A 21,642-nucleotide genomic window follows, 5' to 3' on the forward strand; every position below is an offset into this window, starting at 1 on the left:
CAAATATCTGTTATTTCAATCATATTATTAATTAAAAATTATTACTTAATATTAAATATAAAATTTATTAATTGTAATTAATACTTAATTTACTAATTTAATTAACGTGTGATTGAATTAATTTATCTGTTTCAGCTTACTTCTTAAATTTTATTTTTTTTCTCAAAACTATTTATTTAATTTATTTATTAGAGCGAACCATTTTCTGGAAAAGATGAGTTAAAAATATATGTCATTTCTTTAAAATGTTTACTTTAGTCCTATATTCTACCAATAGATGGCGCCAGCAGTAAACAGAGTACATGTAATCAAAGTCAATCATGTCACGAACAATTAAAAATGATCTGTATGGAATAGCGCATCATCAAATACGAATATCGGTTTCTCCCGTAAAGTGGAGCGGTGACTTCCCACTTTCCGGTGAAATCACCACTCCGATAAATTTCAGTGATATACAATTCAATGATACGATACGATAATTCCAACAACCGGTCCGTTCACTTTTCAATCCAATCACAGATTTCTTTCGAGAGCTTCCATTGGACAGATCGTATCGATTCTTACTTTCCAGTAAAGTCACCGCTCCGGCAAATTTCAGTGATATCGTATCGATTGTTACTTTCTATCGTGATCCAAAACCTGTAATCGAAATATCATCAGTAAGATCGTATCAAGGATTTGAATCACACCCCTCTTTGAAAAGTATTGATCACTTGTATTTGTGACTTTTTGATATTGGTTACGTAATAACCGCTCTGAAAATATTCGTCATCCCTATCTTCTATATCTACCCCCTTGTCCCTAGGTCGTGCTACTCTCGCTGAAAGATCACATGCATTCACCCACTTGTGTGGATAACTTATACTGCAATTCTAACAGTTCCTTCCATCACTTTAAGCATTTTGCCTATTCTCTAAAAACACTTGGTGGGGGGAGTGATAAAATAAGTTGGTGTAATTATTAGTAATTCGATTGTTCTAAAAGATTTCATTTGGTGGGACATATCACTTATAAATGCTCTAGTTTGTTTTCTTCTTCCATGTTTTGATTTCATACTTCTACTTCAACTATAATATTGTTGACTTTCGTAATTTTACCGTGTATTTTTAAAACTATATAATTTTTATTGCTCGTGGAATTTTAACATGATTGTTTTCTTTATGAATTTTTATTACAAATTGCCTTGATGATTTATATTGACTTGCACCTATCTATTAGGTAACCTTTTAGAAAGTTCTAGATTTTTTACAAATATGGCCAGTACATCTAAAACGTCTCTTAAAACTACAGCTTATTTGAAAACAATAATTGGTAATTCCGTTGGTGAAATATTCCCTTTGACATCTGGTGAAGTAAGCATAAATTTATTATCTCTATTTTGGAATATTGATTGGACTGGAAATGTGTTAAAGCAATGTTTTGAGATGTGATCAATGTATGGATGAATTATATTATATGTGAAAATTGCTAGTGCTGCAATCCATAATTTCTGGATCCATATTTTTTCAAGGATAAATTTTTAAAGAAAATGTATTATAATTCTACAACATTATATAACAATTGTTTTAAACATATGTTAAAATTAGTTATAGGGAATAAAATTTGATATGGAAGGAATTCTTTGTTTCTTTTCCAAAGCAGTTAAATACTTGACAGTTCAATCATTCTAGAAAGTTAAATATTGAAAATAGAAAAATTCAGTAACCGATTAATCTACATTAAAAAAAAATATCATTATACATGTAAAATAATAGAAAATAGATTATATATCAAGTTCTCTCAATGTTTAAGACTTTCTTGCAGTTGTTTCTCTACAGGGAGTATAAATGCTGTAATTATTTCTTTCTATCTTTCGATTTGTACAAATGTTATATCATTAAATCAATGAGATAGCTAACTAGCAGACCAATAAGTCTCTAATTGCCCTGTTGATTATTTTATTTTCTAATCTCATTTTATTGTCCTATATTGTATATGTGATAAATACTGTATTGTTCTTGAATGAAAACCAAAAATGAATAATGTTTTAAGTAATCAAAAGAAATTGATCGATACTATACAAATATGGTCTTATTTTAGCAACAGGTTGCTTATATTTAAGTCATTTGTGCAAAATAATGAACTACACTTGTGATGCATTATTGAAGCCAAAATGCATAGTAACAAATCAGACTTATGCATGTGTCATGATACCTTGCATGAAGTTAACGAAAGTTATTCATATTGTGTGTTCTGATTGATTTTATACATTATCTTTCTATATAATTACAAAATAATTTATTTTGTGCCAATTATAAATGAGCATAACAATAATTTAAAAGATTATAGTGATGGTTTTGGGTTTTTTTACAAAGACATAAAAATATGTTAGACATTTATCTTATGATGATTCCAGTGATGATATAAGAAATGTGATGTAGGTATCAACAAAAAAGAATTCTAATAATTGAAATTGAAAATATATATCGAAATTAAGCAAGATTTCACTTACATTAAAAATTTTTTTCATATATCTCTCTACCTATGTATACTCTTCTTAACAAATTTTAAGTGTTTTTTTGAATACCTCATCACTACACCATCATAAAATTACTCAACACATCTTGCCCATAACATATACAAAACAAATGTTGTACAAATAAGTTAAATTATAAAGGCAGAAATTTGATTCATTTAATTAAAAGCAGTAATTGATTCACTGTAGATATAACTTTACTAGATATGCTGTTCTTAGTTTGCATAACTTTTTATAAGGTATATATATAAAGTTTAATATGTTAAATTTCTTTAAAAGATAATACTGCAATAAAAAAATCACATGTAGCTTCAATATTTTGAATTTTTGCCATCTTCCATTGGATTGAGCTGTTAGGACACATACATCTGATGAATAATTTTTAATCTATCCTTGTAATTTAGTCTTCTTATCTATAAACATATTGTATTAATGATTTATATTGACTGTTTTGATAATTAAATATCATTTAAAATTTAACTTAATATTATACTGTACACAAAAATGGTTTTTGGCACATTACTCTGTAATTTCTTAAATTTTGTCTCTGTAGTCAAAATCTACCTATTAGCACAGATTTATGAAAGAAAAAAAAAAAAAAAACTTTCTTTTTCTTGAAGTGCATTTATTATAGTCTTGGAAACAATTTATATGCAGAATGTATTTTATAATAAATCAAAAAAAAAAATTTTGTTATTTTACTGAAATCATTGATAGCTTGAAAAAAATCTTTCATATTTTTATAAATTCCAATTTTATTTCTTTATTTCAATTAAACGAATTGTACAATTAGGTATTGCAATCAAACGTCTCATTACACATAAATACTTATATGAATTTTAGAAATTTTTTTAAATTTGTATGAATCTACAATAGTGTCTGTTATTATAATTTTTCTTTTTAAAACTGTTTTTATTAATTATATTTACAGATAACAATTGGAAGAAATAGACAGTCTGCTCAAATTTGTATACGAGATCCCAATGTATCTCGCAGTCATTGTGTTCTGAAGTATAGTGAAAATGGCTGGTTTATAAAAGATTTGGAGGTAAGAGAATGGTATTTCTACGTTCATGTAGTTTAATTGCAATTTTTGTATTATTTAATCATTTTGTACATATTCCTTTTTTTCTACCAATTATAGTATATCATTAAAGGCTGAACAAAATTTTCAACTATCTTTTGCCCTGCTTCCATGAAAATAACTACCTAATTTGTAATTAGACTCAGAATTAATCATTGGTGCCCCACATTAAAGCCAAGATAATCAGTAATCATCTAAAGCAACTTTTGGTTCAATTGTTTAAATTAGTTGTCAAGTTTTTGCTCTTTAAATAAATATGGTGTCAGATCAAGTATATGGTTCTTCCTTGTAGGTGCCAAGTTAAAAGGTTTTCCAATTGTGCATTGCAAATGTTCCATGATAAAATATTTTGCATGTCAAATAGAATATTCTGCATAATAACTTAAGAATTAAACTAATTATGGACCATAAAAAAGATCAAGTTTTTCCTAAAATACCTCATATTAGTAAAAAAAAAAAAAAAAGTTTGTGATTTTTCTGTTTAATAGATGATTTATGTCATCTCTCTCTACTCTTTATGTTATTTTCTAAAGTTAAGAGGCACGTTCATTTAACTGCATTGCAAATTTGGACCATCTTTTAATTTCCCTTAAATATTTCCAAATATTCTCAAAGTCTAATGTGTTGAGGACATCATGATCATTTGTTTCCACTCTAATTAGTATTGAATCTGGTCATTTTCCCATTTTACCTCACTTTAAAGAACACTTCCTTTTCAATAATTCTTATGCCCTATTTTCTTTCTTTATCAAAAAATTCTTAATAGTAAATATATATATATATATATATATATATATATATATATATATATATATATATATATATATATATATGTGTGTGTGTTATCTTTCTTATGCAAAGTTAATGCAAGTTTATTTTTTAAACCTTTCCTTAATAAATTTTTAATTTATTTGTTATCATCTGATTTTTTAAAAAAATGTGTTTTTTTTTGACAATTTAATAGCTTGCTACTTTTTTTTATATGGTTGACACTTTAATATATCATGTTATAATTCTGTATAATAAATAAGTTGTTAAAAAGTGGATAACAAAATAATTATGTAACTAAGTTTAATCCTTTATATCAATGTTAATTCAGCCAGTATTTGTCATTCCATTTTAAATCTGTCTTTTCTCATGTTCAGTATCTATTATATGTTTCTGAACAAGTTGACTATTGGATCATAAACAATATCAATTTTTGCTGTATAGTTTGGATTAAAAGCGGTCTTTTTTAATTTATGCATATAGTACGTGTGTGTGGACATATATGTGTGTGTGTGTGTTTGTAATAATTTGAGTAGGTAGTCTTAATAACTAAAGTTTTTTTGTTTATATTCTGTTTAAAAAATGGAATTATTGAAAAGATTTTTAAAAAATCATTATAGGGCATTCTTTTGAATCTCATTTCGTTCAACTGAAATAAATACTTGTCCTCCATATATATATTTCCAGTTTCATGTACTTGCTAAACATTAATTGAAAACCAAGTCAAACATAAACACAAATTGGTAAAAGAAACGCACACACATACAAGAAGATAAAAAAAAGTTTGTTTTGAATTATATATATATATATATATATTAAATGTTTACTTTAGTAATAAAAATCAAGTTAATAGGAAAATATCAAAATTAAACCAAATAAAAAAAGGAATCCGGCTTGAAGACTTTCTCAAGGTTCACCCTCAGGCAGTGATTCAAAAAAAAAAAAAAGATTTACTGTTTGTTTACTTTTATATTTAAAAAGATTTTAATAAACTCTAATAGACATTTCATTTATTAGAATTAACTGCTTTTAACTGAGACCCATCTTTTATCCAGTGTAGCTGATTTAATTTTAAATGAAAAACTTTTGTTTATAGAGTGTGAATGGAACTTTTCTTGATGGAAAGATGTTAGAGACTCAAAAATTTTATCCCTTGAAAGATGGTGCAGGAATTTACCTCGGACCTCCAGGCGAAGCTCCTTCGGCTTTTATTTTCCTAACTAAAATGGTAACATTATTTTAACTAATGATGAATTTGTGAGCATTTAATAATATCTTAAATACATTTATACTTTCAAATGCAGAATATTCTCTTGAATAAATTTATTTATTTGTTAAAATTTGAAGCATTTTAACTGATGAAATTCTTATTAATGGAATTTTTTATTATATATGTTGCTGGCATAGTACATAATGCCTTAAACTAGCAGGCAATGTATGAAGTGATTCATATTTCACATATTTCCTGTGTATTTCATAGAATGCCAAATGAGCAAAGTATGAAATACATCTTTGATTCATTTTGAGTATCTCATGGATAGAATTATGGCTTTAAATGCATGCATCAGGCATCTTTGACTTGTTTTGAATATTATATTCCATGAATACATTCAAATCACAAAATACCAAAATATGAAATATCTTTGCATGAAAAATGTGACGAAATATAATTCAAAATGTCATTCAAGCCTATCATGTTGCAATAAATAGGTTAATTTTATTTCTTATTTTTTTTATATGAAAATTTTGTTTCCCTTTATAAGAAAGGTATAAATTTTGTTTTGTACAACTTTCATTTTTCTTTATGTATTTTATATAAATTTTTTTAGTACCACTCTCATTATTATTATTATTTTTAGAATAACATCTGTACTTTTGAAGAATGCATGCCATTTATATAATAGCATTATCAGGATCCTTTTTCATGCTTTGCCTAAATAGCGTTTGTCATTCTATAGAATGCCTGGGTATTATATACAATTTATAGAGAAAGTGTATAATAATTCTCATATTTCATACTTTTCCTAAAAACATCCAGCATTATATACAATGCCAGTAACATATATATAAAATTTTACTCCCCCCCCCCCCTCTTTATAGTCATGTATTTTATGCTGGTAAACCAATTAACTTAAAATTACAACCAAATGATGAACTTGTTATTTTTTAATACTTTCACATTATATTTTTATATTTGACCATTTCTTTTAAATTTTTTAAAATGTTTTTATGTCTTGCAGGTTGGCTGTCTAAACTTATTATTCTATTAGTAGATTTCTACTAAAATTAGGAACAAAGAGCAATAGTAATTTAGAGATCTTTTTACATGTGTGAAAAGTTTAAAGTAAAATGTTTTGCTTGCTTTTTTCCTCCTTCTAATTTCAATGTTTAGAGATATCAATAAAATATGTACAATCATTGTTTGCATGTATGTCTTTAAACTTGAGTCAGTGGCATTTCATAAGTTGTAACCATTCAAGTGCTCTGATTTATTACATAATATCTTTATTGATGAAAATTAATGCAACTGCCATTGAATTATTATTTGTGCATGATAACAAGTTTCCGAATGATCAATCAACTTAATTATGACAGTGGAAGTGAATAACTGGAATGTGGATGTGTAGAAGGGAATAGCCATTCTTGATCCAGTCATTTAATCTTGTTTACCATTTAAAATTCTTATGAACATTACAGTTGTTATATTCTTCAAGTTAAATATACACGTTGGCAAGCCTGAAGAATTGTTAAATTTAGAATTTTTTAGAATGCAATTAGTTTTTACTCACTTCCTTAGAGTCCACAGAATTATAACTGTAATAAATTTCGAAATCTTAATCTTCATACATAATATACCAGTATTGACAATGTTTTTATAATTTAATCAGTATTATTCTAATTTTTTTAATTGAACAATTTAATATATTGGAAATTGAGTATGTCAGAAGTAGATAAAATAATATCCATAGATAGCATTTCCATTCCATATTCTTATTTATTTTTAAACTTAGGCTTGGGAGGGGGGATTTCATCTGTAATGCAAAAAAAATGCTTATAATAGTTTTATAACCATTTTTTCTTGCAGTATCCCTTTCACTCCAAACTGTGCAAATGAACAAAATGTATTTTGTAACTACAAATAATAAGATTGGAATTGAGGTAAAATGCAGTTCGAAAAATAAAAAGGATTATTATTTTTCCTGAGAATTAAATGTTCTAAAAGGAAAAAGGTATTAATTCCTGATGCGATTTAATATTAAGTGCAAAAGTAAATAAAGTAGGGACTAGATTAATCTACAGAAAAATATTAGCATTGTTGCAGTTCTGCAATATCTATTCATGAGTTATTCCATCACACTTGAAAGCTAATAGTTATTAATTTCTTTGGAAGAAATATTTAATCAGTGGGTGTTGAATGTCTTTGTTTACAAGTAAGCTAGTTGTGCTGTTGTTGGTTTTTAGAATGTGTGTGAGATGAGAAACACTTCTTTGAAATCCTATTTCAGAATATATTTAATTTCACTTAGGCCACTAACTATATCTTTTTAGATGTATTTATTGTCGGATATTAAAAGATGCTGACTTTGTCAAACAAGTTCACTTGTACTGTTTAATAATATTTTTTAAAATGACTTACTTTTGAAATCTCTATTTCTTTTTGTTAATATTTAAGTGATAATATTAAGTCATTCATGATTTTATGAATAAATAAACATCTCAACTATTACTACATTTTATTATTTTTACATATTTTATTTTAAAAATATAGTAATGTATCATTGTATTCATTTACTGCTTTTAATATAATATAAATTTTGAATATTTCAGCCAAATGAACAGTTTCATGAAGCAAATGTGAAAAGCTGCAGCCAAAAAAGTAGAAGAAGAAATACTCATATTCCAGTTTTTGTATCAAATAAGAATGGTAATAAAAGTATGAAGCGACCATCTGATTCGGAATCTTCAAATGTAAATGGAGGTTTTTCACAAAGGAAGAGGAAAGCAGCTGCTTCCTCCTCTTCTGCTACTCCAACTGTGCAAGGTCGAGATATTTTAGATGAAATTGAGGATGTTGATAACTTATCAGACTGTTCTATATCAAGTTTGGACAGTTTGAGGACCAGACTGCGAAAAATGTCTGCTAGGAAAAAGAATAATAGGAACACAAGAAAAAGGGGCATTAGAAATGCTGCCTCTTCTTCTGCATCACCACATTTAAAGCCATTAAGTAATGCAAGTCTGGCAAGCCAACCTTCTACTTCAGCTACTCCTGTTGAAATGCTGGAGAGTAAAACACATAAATCCCAAGAACCATCTATTTCCAAAGAATTTGCACTATTAAATACAATATTTAATGAATCAGAAAGTTCTACTCTAGTAAGTATAATATTATTTAGGTTTATCTATTTAGAATTACTAGACTAATACCTTAATTGTTTGGGGGACTTTTTTTTTTTTAGTTATTATTGTTTAAGATATTTAAAATAGGTTTTAAAAATTCATCTTTTTTTAAAGTGCATTTTATGTTGTAAAAGAATTTTTTAAATGTATATAACTGTAAAATCCATTTTCAGTATTGGCAGAATTATAGTGTTTAAAGGCAAACATTTCTCTGATTAAAAAAAAAATAATCATTTAGTAAAATATAACTGAGATTCCCCAAAATATGGAACAGTCTCTTAAAAATAATCAAAGATAACACCAACTCTAATTATATAAGTCATTCTTTTGAAACCATATTTTATATTAAAGTATAAATTGTAAAAAAAAATAAATCTGTGCTGATTTTTAAATACAGGAGATGCTGCTTAATGTGATTGGGGGTTAAGGTTATTATGCAGTATATATTATCAAAATATTCTTATCCTTTGCTGAAGTATTCATATATACACAAATATATTTATTTAGTGTAATCACTAAATTTCAGTATTGTTAGTGGAATGAAATTTGAAATAGAGGATAATCTGATTATTCATCTTCAGTCAGTGTTAACTTTTTTCAATTTTTTTTTTTTAATTTCTTGCCATTTTTTTATTTGTGATGGGGTTCACTTAAAAAAAAAAATCTGAATTAGAATGCTCTGAATTACTTTAAATGAACAACCATAAACCATTGCCTGCAACATGAATTAATGAAAAACAAAATGAATGGAAAAATATCTGTGTTATGGACAAAATAGAAATTTGGAACAGGTGTAAAAGTTAATCAGAAATAAATTGATATTATACTGCAGTCAGTTAAAAATTTTGCAGCTTTTATTTTAAATAAAAAAAAAAATTAACTTTTTTTGTGGACAAGACTAACCAATAAACTTTGATGATTCCAGTGGGGCTGAATGTGTTGAAGGAAATTCTTCTGCAAATGCTGAAATGAGTCAAGCATTCGTTAATTTGAAACTCAACATCATATAGCATTGTTTAAAAAGTTTTGAAAAAAAAGAATACACATAATATATAAATGAACTCTTAAGGGATAATTGTTGATAAGCAACAATTGATGAATGTTTTAAGTATTATTTTTGAAATAAATTACAGATAATACTATGATAAGTGGATTTTTTTTTTCCTTTGAGGTGATAAAAATGCTGTTGATTTTACCCTTTTTGATTATTGATATCAAAATTTTTCAGTTTCAAAGTGATCATATTAAACAGCACTACTGTTATAATAAAGTTTTTGAACTAGATTTTAAAAAATGTCACCAGTTGAATTACCAATCTCATTTAGTAACTAAATATAATGACTATACAATTAAAATTTAAAGAAAGTTTATAATTTGAAAGGATAACGTACAATTGTGATAACAGCTTGATTGGCATAATTGGAATTATTTAAACAAGTCTTTTACATTTAACTTCTTTTTCAAATAATGTGAAAAACTGGCAGTCTTATCTTATAGTGTGCTACACATAACATCATTACTGCAGATATAATTTATTATCTGAATGCAGCAAACAATGTAATTTCTGCTGAGAAAATAAATACAAAGACATGTAATCAAATATCCAATAGCCAAAATTATTACTGGAAATTTTACTTTCAATGTTAATATTGCTTAGTGTAAAAATTGGAATAGTAAAAAAAATATCCTTTATACCTAATGAAAGTTCATAATTGTTTGATATGACCTCTTTTTAATACTAAAAGAAGTATTTAAAGTACCCCATTCTTTCTTTAAACGTATTTTATGGTTATTATAGTAAAAGAATGATTTATTTTGTCTTTAAATATATAATTTTGCCACTTGTGGCAATCAGCTAATTCATTTAAAATATAAATAATGCTGATTTTAATTGTTATAAGGCCATCATTTTAATTTCTTGTAAAAATTTTCATGCAATAAACAATTGAAATAAAAATTAGATTATAAAGATTGTAGTTAATATTTATTTAACAAATGGTAAAATGTTTTTAAAGCTACTTTTTAGTGATTGAAAAAACTTTATATTATAATTCTTAAGCAAATTCTTAAGCTGATATTAAGCAAATTGGCAATGTAATGCATTTGATTACCATTTGTTTCGAAAGAAGGTTATGTTACATATTTTATTTAAAAATATTTATCTCTTTATTTGTTAATATTAACGACAAAATTTAATATTATAATATTGTAGCGATATGTGATATGCTAGGATAGAACCTGGGACCATGTGGTTAGCAGTCCAGTAACTAAACCATTATACCAAAACGATCGTTCGGGTAGAAGAGTTGTTAACTGGAGTATATGCGATTCACCACAATATCACTTGTTATAAAAGTTAGTATGCAAAGAACCGAGAATAATTTATTTATCTTTTTTTTTTTTTTTTTTTTTGCTAGGGTAAAAAAAGCATTGGTTTACTTTGATTAGAATAATTTTGCAAGTTATGTTAAAATTAAAAAAAAGGTGTTTAGATAAAAAAAATCTTACTATGGTTAAAATGGGATCAATTAAAGGATAGTTTTTGAAATTTAAAACTATGCAGAAATTCATCATATATAATAATATTTTTGGAAGTCATCACAGAACCTCATAAACTTTACTTAATTATTGATAAAATTGATTAAATATTTTTTTTTAATGTCAATGAAATGTATATTCTAACCTTCCAATCTAATTTATTTGGATCCAACATCTTTTCTAGAAAATATGTTTACTATTATTATTATGATTAAAGATTAAGTGTCTCATCTGTTATTTAATCAGAATGCTATTTTTATGCTTAAAAGAGAAAATTTTCTTCCTATGTTTTGTATATATTTAGCCAGTTAACTGTGGTTGGTAAGCATGTATGCCAAACTAAATTTTATTTGGTTAAACTTGACATGTTGTATCATATAAAATATACATATTGTGCTATATGAATTGTTATTATTTACCTTAAAGGAAAATTCAGTCAAAAATATGTTATAAACAAACTGTTTAATGATATCTACTCTTTATATCACTTCTTGCTTATAATTTATTAAAATACATTTAAATCTTTTTATTAGATTAAATGTATTTGGTATGTGTTTGAGGTAAATTAAATCAAGCAATGCTGATTATACACAATTGATGAAATATTTTTGAAATTCTGTGTTTAACTCATCAATGAAATAAAAAAAAAAAATTATATCCTTGAATTTTTATGCTATATAAATTTTATTTGTTAACAAACAATAGGATTTATTATAAAAAGAAAACTTTCTCAACTGTGTTTAATATATAAAAAGGTGATAAATGCAAACATTTTTATTACTAGGAAACTATTAAAGGAGAAGATTCTGAAAGTCTTTTAAATGACAGTAAGATGCTGATTGATTGTGAACCGTATCCTTTCTCTCAGCAACTTCTTACAGACACTCCAAAGGTAATAAAAAATATAAATGAGCCTTCCCCCCCCCCTTCTTTCTTTTTCTTTTTTTTTTTTTTTTTTTAACTTTAATTTTTTTATCAAGCTAAATATATAATTTATTTATTTATTTTCAGAAGGGGAGAAATAAGTATGAAAAAAAGGCACAACCTGATAAAGAAAATTCATTGAAAGAACAACTTAAAAAAGCAACTTTAGAATTGAAGAAACTTAAAGATGATAAATTACATTTGTCTCGTTTAGTGGAGGTATATATTATTTATCATTTTCATTAAATTGCTTTTTGTAAAGTTACTTTTATCCAAGTACCATCATATAGAGTTTTATGAATACTTCATGTAACATCACTAGTGTGTAAGTAAACAAATAATTTACATAGAAAGAGACTCAATCAGGACATATTGTTGATTGATTATTTGAGTTATTTGCAGTTTATGATTTCCTGTTATCCATTAATATTTAAACAGCTGTCTTTAAATTGGCTCTGTTGTAGTCTTAACTCTATCAGCTGTCAAGTTGGCAATAAATCCTCAGAAATCCCTAATATTTGCATGAAAAATCTTAAAACTTAATGGATAACATGAAACAACATTAAAAAAATATTTAATCTGAATTAAATGAAAAAAAATTACTAAATGATGTCAAATGCTTTTAATCTTTCTTTATCACCCTAAAACAATTGTCATTAGCATTACACAACTTTTATACTTAACATTTTTTGATGAAATCATTTTGAAATTTTTAATTGAAAATATTCAAATACTGTTCATAATATAATTCAAACAAATTTACAATTGTTTTCAAAATTTGTAATCCATTCATCTCATGTATGTACCAGGTTAGAAACTATTGTCCTTTTTATCTTTACCTTTTGTTTTCTCTTGGGAAAAATTCTGCATGAAATCAAAAAAAATTCTGTGTCATTGTATAAAGTTAGTGATATTTTTGTTTTAAAATAATATATGTTTTATTTTCAGGAATTGAAATCAGAAGAATTTTTAAAAAACAGAATCCAAGATGAATTTCAGAAAATATTAGAAGATGAATTAATGTGTAATATTTGCACTGAAATATTTATGAAGGTACATTTTAACAATATTTTTTTTAATGCTCTATCCATTCAATAAAGCATCAAAGAGTTTGAGATAAGAAAAGGCTTCTCTAAAAAGAAGACATTATGAATTATTAAACAAAAATGAAAATTTTCAATAAACTTTTTCCACACAAATTTTTGTATTATTGTGCAGTAGGACACTTTTTTTTAAAACAGATTTCTATATAAAAAAATATCTATATATTGCAAAAGAAATTTTTTTTCTAGAATTTTGGAGTTTCTTTAGAAAATTAACGTATAAAATATAAAATAAATAAAAGATATTATTATCATTCTTAACTTATATTCTGCATATCCCTGTTCTTTTCCCAGTGCAGGATTTTTACTTGAAAATTCATTTGATCTCTAAAACAGAAATTTTAGTGAAGGTGAATACAGCTTGATAAAAGGCATAGTGGGATTAAAAAAAATAATATGTTAACAAAACACACACAATTTGTGTGACTTGAAAGTTATGCATTTTAAAAATGTTGTAGAATTTCTATACAAAATTTTAAAGAAAAATCTCAAACTGTCTGGGACTTGAGTTAAAAAAGCAGTTCTTAGAATTTATGGCTGAATTCAAACCATAAATAAACATGTTAACAATTTGATTCTCTAACAACTAAATAACATGTTGTTGATAACGTTTCCTTTTTCAGCAATATGAAACTAGAAGTTTTGTTTGATAGTTTCTTAAACTGATTATTTCTTGAAATGAGCATAGTAGTTTTAATTTCATATCCTTTTCATGCATGTTTCTTTAGAAATGTTGGTGTTTTTTTTTTAAGATGTCATTTTGTTGTTAGTCTGTCCTTCTATAATTGTAAATGTTACTATGGTCTATTATATATATATATATATATATATAATGATATTTTAAACTCTTAATTTGATCCAAATTAATTTCCAAAACTTTATCTTAATTTATTCCATAGTAATATATTCTCTTATTTCCTAATCTCATTCCACTTAATAATTCAACTGAAGCTGTGTAAAAATTACTGCGCAATCCGTCTATGTATCTAGTCAAAATGATACTTTCGGTGCCCTTGTCAAAGGTCAGCACATGTATTCAGTTGCCATGTGGCCGGAAATCCCATGTTATATAAGACTAGTGATCATTTGTTTTGCCCTTTTTGCTTGACAGTAGACTCCCGATTATCCGCGGGCGGGTTATCCGCGCCCTCCGCACCAAGTTTTTTTTTTGACTGATTTTTTCAAAAAGGTACAGTTTTACAGTTATGCTTTTGTAATTACATAATACATTGAAACAGTACATATGTATTAATTTTTCTGTGTATCCTTGACGCCTCTCGTAAATACAACGCACTTTTCTGTTTTCATTAACAAAATGCATTTTAGGTTAGTTTTGAGTGATATACTAAAATATTAAACATTTCCTGCTGTTTATTTTACGTTTTATTGTACATAAAACGATTTTTCAAAGTTGCAATGACTGTCTTCTTTTTTGCTATACCCGTTTTTAGCTTTTTACGGATTATCCGCGATTTTTGTTATCCACGGCGGCCGCGCCACCCAATTCCGCGGATAATCGAGAGTGTACTGTACTTCTGCTTTTGTGCCACACTGCGCCTTCTTGTAAATAATTATGTCTGTCTCCCAGAAGAGAATAAAACGAAATTAAAAATACAATGTCTCGTCTATGTCTTCAAACCTGCCTTCTGTTGCAACCAAGATAATATTACATTATATATATATATATATATATATATATATATATATATATATATAATAGATTTTTTGATAACTTTTTTAATGAAGGGAGGGACCTTTTTTATTGTTGTTGTGGGTGGATAAGATTTATCTCACAGCTGTTTTAATCTTAGTACTGTTAATTTAATTGAAAAGAAATTTGCTGAAATTATAATAAATTGATTTATATTAAGTTATATACATTACTGGTATATAACTTATTAATTAATATTATATTAAGTTGAGCATATATATAATATATATTTATATTAAGTGGAGCATACATTACTGGTTTAATATGAACTTAATTTATTGCACAAAATTATACAAAAAAAATTATTTAATATTTAATAAATATTACAAAATCTGAGCTGGAATCTTTTGTTTGTGTTATGTCAAGATCTCTAACATTAGCATACAAAGTGTTTCCCTCCCCCCCCCCACACACACTCACACTCACACTCGTCCTTCAGGAAATTCCAGACTATATGATAGCCAAAATAGACTAAATTCTAAAAAAGAGATCAAATGCATTTTGTTTTGTAATGTAATTGTTTTCATACTAGTGAGATTTGTTTAATTTATATTTTCTTATACTTAATTATTGTAGATCTTGTATATTCTGATTAATTTAAAATATATATTTTTTTTATTATTATCTAGGCTGTCACTTTAGGCTGTTCACATACTTTTTGTGAACATTGTATATCTGAGTGGAAGAAAAAGCAAAAAAAGTGTCCCATATGTCGAGAAAAAATTGCATCAGAGACAAACATTTTGGTATTGGACAGTTTTATAAATAAAGCAGTTGATCATTTAGATGCAGAAACTCAAAAAAGAAGGAAAGAACTTTTGGCCTCACGAGAAAAGGCAAAAGGTAATTTGAAATAATATTCATGGGGGGGGGGGGCTTTTTTCAAGTATGACATTTTAGTGTGTAGATCGCCTGCTTAAAGTTTGATCCCCCCCCCCTGCATTTCTATCATTATAACAAAATTAATTAACTAAAAATCTAATATCATGAATAATTTTAAATTTTTTCAAAGTAGTGGTTTTTATTATAGATATTTATAACACAAGAGCCTTTTTTTATTCATTGGTTTTAAATATTTTTTTTATCATAATAATTGGTAAATTGATTTCATTTAAAAGTAAGTGCACTTAATTTTATTTATTTCGAAACACTTAAATTAATTGAAAAATATGTGCACTTTTTTTCTTTAAGTTTTTTTCCTCTTTAAAACAGGCATGTCAAAGTTAGAAGCTGATAGCTTTTGCAAAAAGTTAAATTTATTTAAAAGTGTATAAGCAATTATTCTGCAGCAATTTTTTAAAATGTGATTTGCTAAAAAAATCTAACAGCTGAAACAAAAAGTTTGGCAGATTTTCACTATCCTTGGATGCAGGTGATGCATTTATCAAAATTTTCTTAGGTTTAAAATAACAAAGTTAGTTATAAATGACTGTAACTATTAGATCATATATAAGCGTTCCTATTACACTATGATAAACAAAACTCCATCTTGGAAGATCACTATCAAATCTCATCATTACTTCCATAATTTAGTATGGCTCTAAATCTTTTAGAAAGATTTAAGCTGTTATTACTAAATAATTTTCTATTACAGTTGTTAGCCTACAAAAATTATTGACATGGATGTTCAGATCATGTCTACAAATTGATGGCCTGTTCAATAATTATGATTCAAATGAAAAGCAAATAAAATTCATAGTGTAATACAGAAAATTTCTTTGTTAAATAATAAGTTTCAATTTCTGTATGTGTGGTATTCAACTTTACTTCTTGAAATTTAAATCAAATATCAAGTTCTGTAAATTTTTCAGATAAAAAAAAAATTTTATGAAACATTCTTGTGTAGTGTGGATACAGCTTAATTTTTTTAATAATAAATCTTGAAGATTTGAATGGTTTGACTTTTATTTTTCTCTTATATTCTTCAATAATTATATTTAGAGTATCTAAATAGCATATTTTACTACTTTAATCTTTTTTTCTTTTTTTTTCTTTTTTTTGAACTGCTTATCTAATTTTCCTGAATAACATATTTGTCTCTCATTATGTAATTGTAATTTCATAAATTAAATTTTTCCAGAATGTTATCAGAAAAGACAAAATTTTCCTTGAATATCTAAATTTTTCAATATGATTGTAACAAATTCTCTACATTTCCCCCAAAACAAAGAGTTCATCTAGTTACATACTAGTTGCATAGTAAGGCAGCTTTACATTGAAAAATTATGAAGATGAATCAGCTCCCTTCCTATGGTCAATTTAGCATATAGTAATATGTAAGCAGTTTCACTGACTCACTATTATTTATTTTACTATCAGTATAGTTATATGTGTCATTTTTACTGTGATATATACATGTACTAATATGATATTCAAAAAAGATGTATTTAATTGTTTTTGATGCTTATGCATATACCAAGATAACCTAATTTGTTCTGAGAAAAACTAATCGGTAATATTATGCTTCCATTTAGCATAAAATATTAATTATAGACATCAATTCATTAATTATATCTTTAACACAAAGCTTGTTTCTATTTTAAAAACTGAAGAGAGCTACTTTTCTGCTATAGATGAGATATACAGAATGAAAAATTGAATAAAAATTTTACAGACATGAATAAAAATTTTGCATTTTGTTTCTTCATTCCTTCCTTTTATTTATTTATTTATTTTTATTCTTACTGTAATCATAATATGAATATTTCTTTTAAGATTGACTTGTATGTTTGCTTATATGCCACTAGGTATACCTATTTTCTTTTTTTTATTTTATTTGCATTGGATCTCATTGTAATGATTGTCATCATTCATTTATTACAGCTGCAAAACAGAAGAAGAAAAATAAACGAACTCGAGGTCGAGGTCGTCGAATTCGCAGTGACAGTTCTGAAGCAGAAGAAGTCAGGCAACTTCATGGTGAATCTTCTAATAGCATTGGTGTACAAATCAGATTTTCAGGAAATAGTTCACCATCTATACAAGTTATTCGAGAGGATGATATAGTAGGTCGTATTAGAAGTGACATATCAGATCTTTCAGATATAAGTGATATTTCTATTGATGGATTGGGTTTCTTTGGTGAAAATGGCAGATGTTACAACTGTGGTAATGTTATGTTTTTTTGTGTTTTTACATTTTTTTGTTTGATTTTTAGAAAAAATTATCAAAAGCTGCTTTAATTTTGCAAAAGCTGGGAGTACAAATTTTTTCATCTTCCTTCCGTGTTTTTTTTTTTTAATTTATATTCTAATAATTAATATTTCAATTTTGAAATTAATTATTTGTAATTTTAGCATTTTAATTGTGATAGGAAAGCATTATATATTTGTTACTAGACTTATTATTTTTAAATTAGTTTCCTACATCTAACATTATTTGTGATAATAAAAAGAATTTAGAAAAATTTATTTATTAAAACCATAAATTTTTAATTAAAGGAAATAATTTATGATTTGTTAATGAAAATTTAACCAATTTGAAGTAATATTTTAAAATTTCTTTTGTTTAAATCTTATACTATTTTTATATTTATGATACAATGCTTATTCTTTTACTTATATAAAAAAACATTAATTAGTTATTGAACTGTTTTAAAATTTGAGCAAACATCATAATATCCTTTATTGTGTGACATAATTTTTGTATTATAAAGAGTACTTTTAATGTTTCTTAAAATCTTAGAAGCAATGTATTATGTTTAAATTTGCAGTATTTTTTTTTATACAAATATATAGAAAAAATACTTTATTTTCTATCGAAATGTGATCCACAGTTTTAATAGTTTTTTTAGAATGTTCATTCCAGTTTTTGAAAATTAAATTTCTGTATTATTGTTTATATTAAATAACTGTATTATTTTTATACTGTATGACTTTTAAAAATATTTTTAATAATGTTTATTTTACTATTACAGTGATTTTGATTATGGAAACTAATATATAATTGGCAGCATGAGTCAGGAAAATGTTGCTAGTTTAGTCAGAGAAATTTTTTTTCATAGTTCTGTAGCCACCTTATAATATTTTTTGTCTAACATTTTATTTAATATTCAAATCTGCATTAATTATGGGCTTTTACATATATCTTTGCATTAAGAAAAATCCTTTATGTTTGTATCTGCCCTGACTGCACTAATAGAATATTTTATCTTTATGTAGTGGTGTTACTTTCTTATTTTTAAATGATAGGATTTCACCCCCACCCCCCTCCAATGAGGAGATAAGCTATGCATCCTCTAATCGCTTTGTTGATCATTTTGCTTACTTTTCCTATTCTTTCATCTTATGAGAAAATGTGATGAGTAATTGAAATTAATGAGGGGTGCACAATAAGCCCAATGGCATTCAAAAGAGACTATAGATTTTATATTCCAGTTATTTGAAAGAGCAAATCACATCTCTCCTCTTTTTGAAAACCCCCCATCTTAATCTTTAAACTATGGAAACCCAAACTTGGAAAAATTACTTTAAGTGCAGGCATTCAGTGAAGGAAACAAGATCCTTTCCCCTTCTTTGAAAGGTCAACAAATTAATTAATAATCCATATTATGATTTTCAGAATCACTAGGAGGATATCAATATTAGATATCTATAATGGCTTCTGTTTGAATCAGCGTGATCTTTGATGTTATAATAACACATTTGTTTGGGGGAAAGAAAGAAAAAAACTTTTTTTAAAAATATGTCACTAAAAGGCTTTTCTTCCTTCTTCATTTATTGCTGAATTGTATATTTCTAGTATTTAATTTAATATATTAAAATACTCTATTTCTTTATAGGAAGAAGAGGGCATTGGGCAAATGGATGTCCATTCTGAATTGTTTTCCTCTGACATGATGTATATTTATATTCTATAAATCTTTTAGTACTTTTTCATTTATCACATTTTATTGCATTCACAATTTCATTTTAGCTTTCTGTAAAGTAGCGATGTATTATTTTAAATAGCCAAATTAAAAAATGCTTTTTTTTTTTTTTTTTTTTTTGCACTTTGTTTATTGTTATATCATCACTATTTAATTCATCCTTGCCAATAGGATATTGTGTTTGCATAAATAAAAGCAGTTACATGCTAGGAATAATTAAAGGGGTGGCAATGAAATGTAAAAATGCTGCTTGTAAACAGTTTAAAATAATTATTTATTTTAATAAGAAAGAAATTAGTTTTTATGTTTGCTGTTAAGTTTTGAACTTGTGCAACAAGCTGACAATTGAAGAGAGAGAACAAATTTACTAATTGTTAGGATACTCTTAAATGCAATTGAATTACTATAAACTGAAAATAATAATAATAACCATGGAAAATGTCTTTTATTTTGAGAAATTTGAATTATTGAGAAGGTGGGTTCAGTTTCTATGAGTCCACTTGGTGAACACTTCCCATCAAATGTCTAGGTTTAGGGCAGTCGTTAAACAAAGAGATTAGTGTAGGTAGAGTTCATTTCACATAAATAGAAATTCAAGTTTTTTACAATGGCACATTTAGTGCTGAATTGGCAATATTTGGTATTATTTAATTTTTGAAGACAAACACAAAAAATAATTCACCAAGTTCAAAATCATTTGAATACTCTGAATCCTGAAAATATATTCCTGCCATATGTATACAAAGAACATTGCAAATCAAATAAAGAAACTGAATAATTATTTGTATGTCTAATGATTGCACAAGAAGAAGAAAAATTAATTAAAAATCTAAAATAGAATCATGCATGACAAAAAAATTGTCTTCGTTTGCTTTAAGTTTATGTAAGTAATTAATATCAAATTTTCCAGAGGAAATGCAAGGTAATCTAATTTAACATAAAAATAGTATAATTAATCAATTATTTTATAATTTATTATAAAAAGGTATTTATATTCTTATATAAAGTAAATTGTTCATTATTGAATATGCTTGAAACTTTTCGAAATTTATATTTATTTATTTTCTCTGAAGTATATACTATTTTGCGAAACACAAAATTAACAACTACCATACTATCAATGTTTTAAAATCTAAGTTTGATTTGTAACTTATTTTCAGTATGCACAAGCTTTCTAAATAATTACTTCGCAAAGCTTATATGTAATGAACAAACAGTTGATTTTGTAGTTTTATCATTAAAAAAACAAAACAATAATGATGCTTTAGAAACAGATTTATCTCGTAACATTTTTATTTAATTATTTATTATTACCTATAAGACTTCAAATATTATTTATATTGCATTTCAGTCATAAATAAGTGTAATAATAAATCCATATTTTCAAAAATATATATCTATATAACTTAAAATTTTTTTAAGCAATTCATTTACTTTATGAGAAGCATATTTATATTGTGAATATATCAATTTTTTTACGAATGTAAAAATATTTATAAATATTAAAATCTATTGTTTCACTTTCTACAACATAAATTACTAATCATAGCAATATAAAAAAATTAATTAATTAGCAATTAACCAACCAAATTTTATGCTTTAATTTTAGTCACATCTACCAAAAAAAAGTAACAATCAAGAACCGAAAAAAATTGAAACGAAATTTAAAAATAAGGGCAATGAAATGTGTGTTAAGCTGAAGCTTTTGACTATCTACACAAACATGAATGG

General features: G+C 25.8%; 1 protein-coding gene across 1 annotated transcript; it reads left to right on the forward strand.

Annotated features, from left to right (window-relative positions):
• The first annotated feature begins 1,045 nt into the window (after nucleotides 1-1,045).
• LOC129981335 (E3 ubiquitin-protein ligase RNF8-like) lies at nucleotides 1,046-20,022 on the forward strand. Its single transcript, XM_056092129.1, has 10 exons — nucleotides 1,046-1,352; nucleotides 3,447-3,563; nucleotides 5,464-5,595; nucleotides 8,196-8,744; nucleotides 12,091-12,198; nucleotides 12,318-12,449; nucleotides 13,179-13,283; nucleotides 15,674-15,887; nucleotides 17,868-18,152; nucleotides 19,825-20,022. The coding sequence occupies exons 1-10, from the start codon at nucleotides 1,254-1,256 to the stop codon at nucleotides 19,860-19,862; spliced, it is 1,779 nt and encodes a 592-aa protein (XP_055948104.1). The 5' UTR covers nucleotides 1,046-1,253; the 3' UTR covers nucleotides 19,863-20,022.
• The last annotated feature ends 1,620 nt before the right edge of the window (nucleotides 20,023-21,642 follow it).

Source organism: Argiope bruennichi, chromosome 8 (assembly GCF_947563725.1).
Source record: "Argiope bruennichi chromosome 8, qqArgBrue1.1, whole genome shotgun sequence".
NCBI classification, from domain to species: domain Eukaryota; kingdom Metazoa; phylum Arthropoda; class Arachnida; order Araneae; family Araneidae; genus Argiope; species Argiope bruennichi.